Source organism: Motacilla alba, chromosome 21 (assembly GCF_015832195.1).
Source record: "Motacilla alba alba isolate MOTALB_02 chromosome 21, Motacilla_alba_V1.0_pri, whole genome shotgun sequence".
Classification (NCBI taxonomy): Eukaryota; Metazoa; Chordata; class Aves; order Passeriformes; family Motacillidae; genus Motacilla; species Motacilla alba.
The window spans coordinates 783,894-788,070 of NC_052036.1; the positions used below are offsets into that span (position 1 = coordinate 783,894).

The window sequence follows — 4,177 nt, forward strand, 5'->3', positions numbered from 1 at the left end:
GTCAGGTTTTCTAAATGCAGACACAAACTCCAGGGAGAATCTTACCAGCAAGGACCCTCAGCTTTCAGAGGGAAGCAGAACTCAGGAGAGGCCCCAGCACTTGTGACTGCCAAGGAAACCATGCACACCATGAGCCACCCCCTGGTTTAAGTGCAGCCCATGCTGCAGCTTTCTGTTCCAGCCACAGAAGCCAGGCAGGGGCTGCAGGGAGCTTGAGGGTGCCTGAATGAGCCTGAGGGGCATTCCCAGCACCTCTCTTTGCTGGCAGAGGTAGCCCGCCTTCCCAGGCTCTTAGATTTTGTCTTTTTAAATCACTGATGAGGAAAGATGCTCCTGCAAGTGGTGATTCAGAGCAGGGCCTTTATCTAAATGCTCTGAATCATTCTTTGTAAGAGACCATCCCTGCCGACAACTGAAGCAGCCTCTGGAGAAGGCAGACAGCAGTGCTGATTAACTCTTGAGTGGCATTGCCATCAGAACACCCATGTAAGAGACTGACTGAGCTGTTGGCTCAGCCTTGGGTCAACATTCTTACAGGTTTTATCCAAACCTGCTCCAGCAAAAGCCAAGTGCACTTGGAGGAGGAAGAACACGCAGCCTGCAATCCAAAATCTGACCCACAGATAACTCATGTAGCCGCGGCCATCCCTACCGCTCTGATTGGGGGTGCCACGAACCCCTCCTCACCTCGAGGAGGATTCCGCCGCCCAGCTCGATGGGATGCTGCTGGAGGGGCAGCAGGAGCCCCGCGGGCGCGGAGGGCGCTGGCCATGCCCATGCCCTGAGCCTCTCCGTGGCGCGGCCCCATCGCGCATTTATGGCTCCGTTTCCCAGAGGGGCCCCCGGCATTTCGCGGGGAGCCCCTTTCGGCCCCGCGATCGCCCGTGCCCGGCGGGATGCGGCGCCCAGGCCCCATCTAGCGGCAGCCACGCCGGGAGCGCTCCGGAGCCCGGACAGCGCCCGGCGCGGCGCCCGTCTGCGGCAACCCGCTGTAAACGGCTGCAAACATCTGCAAAAAAGCGCTTTATTTGCGCGTTCCCCCCGTCTGGGCCCGGCCCCGCAGCCTCGGGGAAGAAATGCGAAGTGCTCACCGCTCAGCTCCGGCTCCCCGGCCCGCGGGAGGCTCAGCCGCCCCACAAACAGCTCCCGAGCAGGAACAAGAGTTTGCGGGGACCCCCGGGCTGTGGGGACCCCCCGATCCCCCCGGGGGAAGCGTCCGGGTCCCATCGGCGCAGACGAGCCGCAGGTGTGAGGGTGAGGAGGGTGAGGAAGGTGAGGAAGGTGAGGAAGGTGAGGGGCACCCCCCACAGCCCCCGCCCCTCAGCTGGGGCGCAATCCCCGCCCGGCCCTTCAGAATTAGCAGAGCTGTTGCTCATCTACAGGGGAGGGTTTTCTTCTCATTAAAAAAAACCTCCTAAAATTAAAAAGAAAAAATCCCGAAAGCCACCACCCAAAACCCCAGCGAAGCCCTCTTAAAAGCCCCTCTTGGGGCCGGTTCCAGCCTGCGCTGGGCCCACCACAGAGCAGGTCCCATGCACTGGACCTCGGCAATGGAATATTTGACTCTATTTCCAGCACCGTTTTCATCGTGTTGGTACAATTTAAAGATGATATTTAGAATCACTTTTAAAGTATAAAAGTTACAAAATCACAACTATAAAACTGAATTTCAGTTGCATCTTCTTTCAAGAAGAGCATCAACATAATTTAAATACTTTCAGTAGGCACAACTCTTAGGAAATACTCTTTATTAATATAACATACAACAAGTGCTGCTCCTCACATAACAGTATTTGAACTCTTTTCTCTCATAAACCTAAAACATGGTTCTTATTGGAAGCATATTTTGTCTCTGAACCCTTATTTTGAAAGAAGGGCATAAAAACGACTCCCCCTGAAATCAAAGGGGAAGAGATCCTTACACGGTAATTACAGTGTCATTTATAAGAAACACATTAACAATGAACGTATACAAACATACAGAACCAGCATCAATATAAAATAACCCGTATCAAAAATCCCATATAAATTCACATTAGGTACAAACCCGCAAGATTTCCAGTATTAATCCAAGTATCTTTCGTGTTTGTTGGTTTAAGGTATTTTCCACGCAGAACAGACCTACATTGTTTTTCCACAGACCTTGAAAGAAAAGCTCCAAAATAAATTAAAGACACTTGAAAAAATAAGCGCCCTGCATGAGGCAGGGACTGGCCTGTGCCGGACTCCCCGTGTGCCCTCAGAGCCAGAGGACGCGCGGTGCCGCTTCGCTGCTCGGTGCTGCAGCTCCCTCTCAGGCTGCCTGGAGGCTCAAACAACGAAATCGCAATTTTCCCCGTTTCCGGATGGGGAGCGGCGGAGCAGCCCGGTCCGCTCCCTCGGGGCAGCAGCGGGACAAGGAGCGCGTCCCGGCGCTTCCCGCGGCACCGCCGGGCGGGCTTCGGCGGCTCCCGGGAGCCCTGCCCGGAGCCCGAGCCCTGCCCGGAGCCGGGCTCTCTCTCATCTGAAGGCGGGGGACAGCCTGGCCCCCAGCTCGCAGCTCACCGCCGTGTCCAGCCCGGCGGGGCGCAGCGCCCAGGCGGGCAGCGGCAGCGCCGGGGCTCCGGCCGGCAGCTCCGGGTACCGGCGGGGCAGCAGCAGCGCTGCCCAGGGCCCCTGCGCTGCCCACGGCCCCTGCGGCCAGCCCGAGGGCACCGGGCAGGGCGGCGGCGGCCGCAGAGCGGCGGGGCCCGGGCGGATCTCGGGGGGCTGCGGGGGCTCGGCGGGGCCCGGCGGGAGCCAGGGAGCGGCGGGGCCCGGGGGCATCTCGGGGGGCGGCGGGGGCCGGGGAGCGGCGGGGCCCGGGGGCATCTCGGGGGGCGGCGGGGGCCGGGGAGCGGCGGGGAGCGAGGCCATCCCCGAGGGCGGCGGGGCCCGGGGCGCGGCGGGGCCCGGGGGGGTCGCGGAGGGCGGCGGACGGGATGCGGACGGGCGGCGGCGGCGGCGGCGGCGCTGGTAATTCCCCCCCGGGAACATGTCCTGGAAAGCGGGGTCCAGCGCCCACTCGCCGGCGCGGCCGTGGCGGCAGGGCAGCCGTCGGAAGCAGGGGTTGAGGCTGAGGTTGTGGCGGACGCTGTTCTGCCACTGGCGGCCGGGGCCGCGGTAGAAGGGGAAGCGCTCCGCGATGTAGGCGTAGATGCCGCTCAGGGGCAGCCGCTGCCCGGGGCTGGCCCGGATGGCCATGGTGATCAGCGCCACGAACGAGTAGGGAGGCCGCTGCGGCCACCCCGCCGTGCCCGGCTCAGTGCCCGGCTCGGTGATGCATTCGGTGATGCGCTCGGTGCCCGACCTGGTGATGCATTCGGTGTCCGGCTCGGTGATGCTCTCGGCGACACGCTCGGTGCCCGGCTCGGTACCCGACCCGGTGATGCATTCGGTGATGCGCTCGATGCCCGACCCGGTGATGCTCTCGGTGCCCCGCTCGGTGATGCGCTCGGTGATGCTCTCGGTGCCCGCCGCCCGCCGCTCGCCGGGGTCGGTCTCGGCCATGGCCCCGCGCTCCGCTCGCCCCGGCCCCGCGGGCCCTTCTAAACCCTCTCCCCGCCACCCTTCCGCCCCCGGCCCAGCCCAGTCTGGTCAGTTCGGGGTCGCCGCCGGGTCAGGACGGGCCGCGGGGGCTGCGGGCACAGCTCGGGGCAAAGCTGAGCGCCGGGCACCGCCGGGCACCGCCGGTTCCCCGAGCAGAATGCCCATGGTTTCCCACCCCCGGGAGCAGCTGCACCCCCGCCGCTCCAGGGGCAAACACGGCTCGGCCCCGGGGCGCTCCGGTCCTGCCGGCCCCGGGGGGCGATGGAGAAGCTGCTCCGCTGCAGCAACGCGGATTCTACAGTGTCACACCTGTGCGAGCACTGCACAGGAGTCACGGCATCCTTCACATACGCCTGTGTGCGCAGAGTGAGCGAGCTGCTGCCAGTCATTTAATTAAAATACATCCTCCTTTAAAAAATGTTGATTTGATCAGCTTGTGGCACCTGCCCCCTAATTTACATTACAAAATAAAAACATAATTAGAAGACCATACAATAATACATTAACACCCTCGGTCATGATTTCACAAAAAAAAAACCAACCCAAAAACTTAAATGCCTAATGAACACAGAAGTACAGCGTGCATATAACTGGACCACTCACACCAAGG

At 61.5% G+C, this 4,177-nt stretch overlaps 1 protein-coding gene across 1 annotated transcript; it reads right to left on the reverse strand.

Moving 5' to 3' along the window:
• Positions 1–916: 916 nt before the first annotated feature.
• On the reverse strand, positions 917–3,574 carry LOC119710726 (forkhead box protein L1-like). Its single transcript, XM_038160114.1, has 2 exons — positions 2,893–3,574; positions 917–1,009 (listed from the first exon to the last, which is right to left on the reverse strand). The coding sequence occupies exons 1-2, from the start codon at positions 3,526–3,528 to the stop codon at positions 917–919; spliced, it is 729 nt and encodes a 242-aa protein (XP_038016042.1). The 5' UTR covers positions 3,529–3,574.
• Between the last annotated feature and the right edge of the window lie 603 nt (positions 3,575–4,177).

Excerpts from the sequence above, each read along its gene's own strand:
- LOC119710726 (XM_038160114.1), bottom strand. The coding sequence starts at position 3,528 with ATGGCCGAGACCGACCCCGGCGAGCGGCGGGCGGCGGGCACCGAGAGC. Across the intron at positions 1,010-2,892 it reads CCCCGCCGCCCTCGGGGATG|ATGTTTGCAGCCGTTTACAG; the intron begins GCCTCGCTCCCC and ends GCTTTTTTGCAG.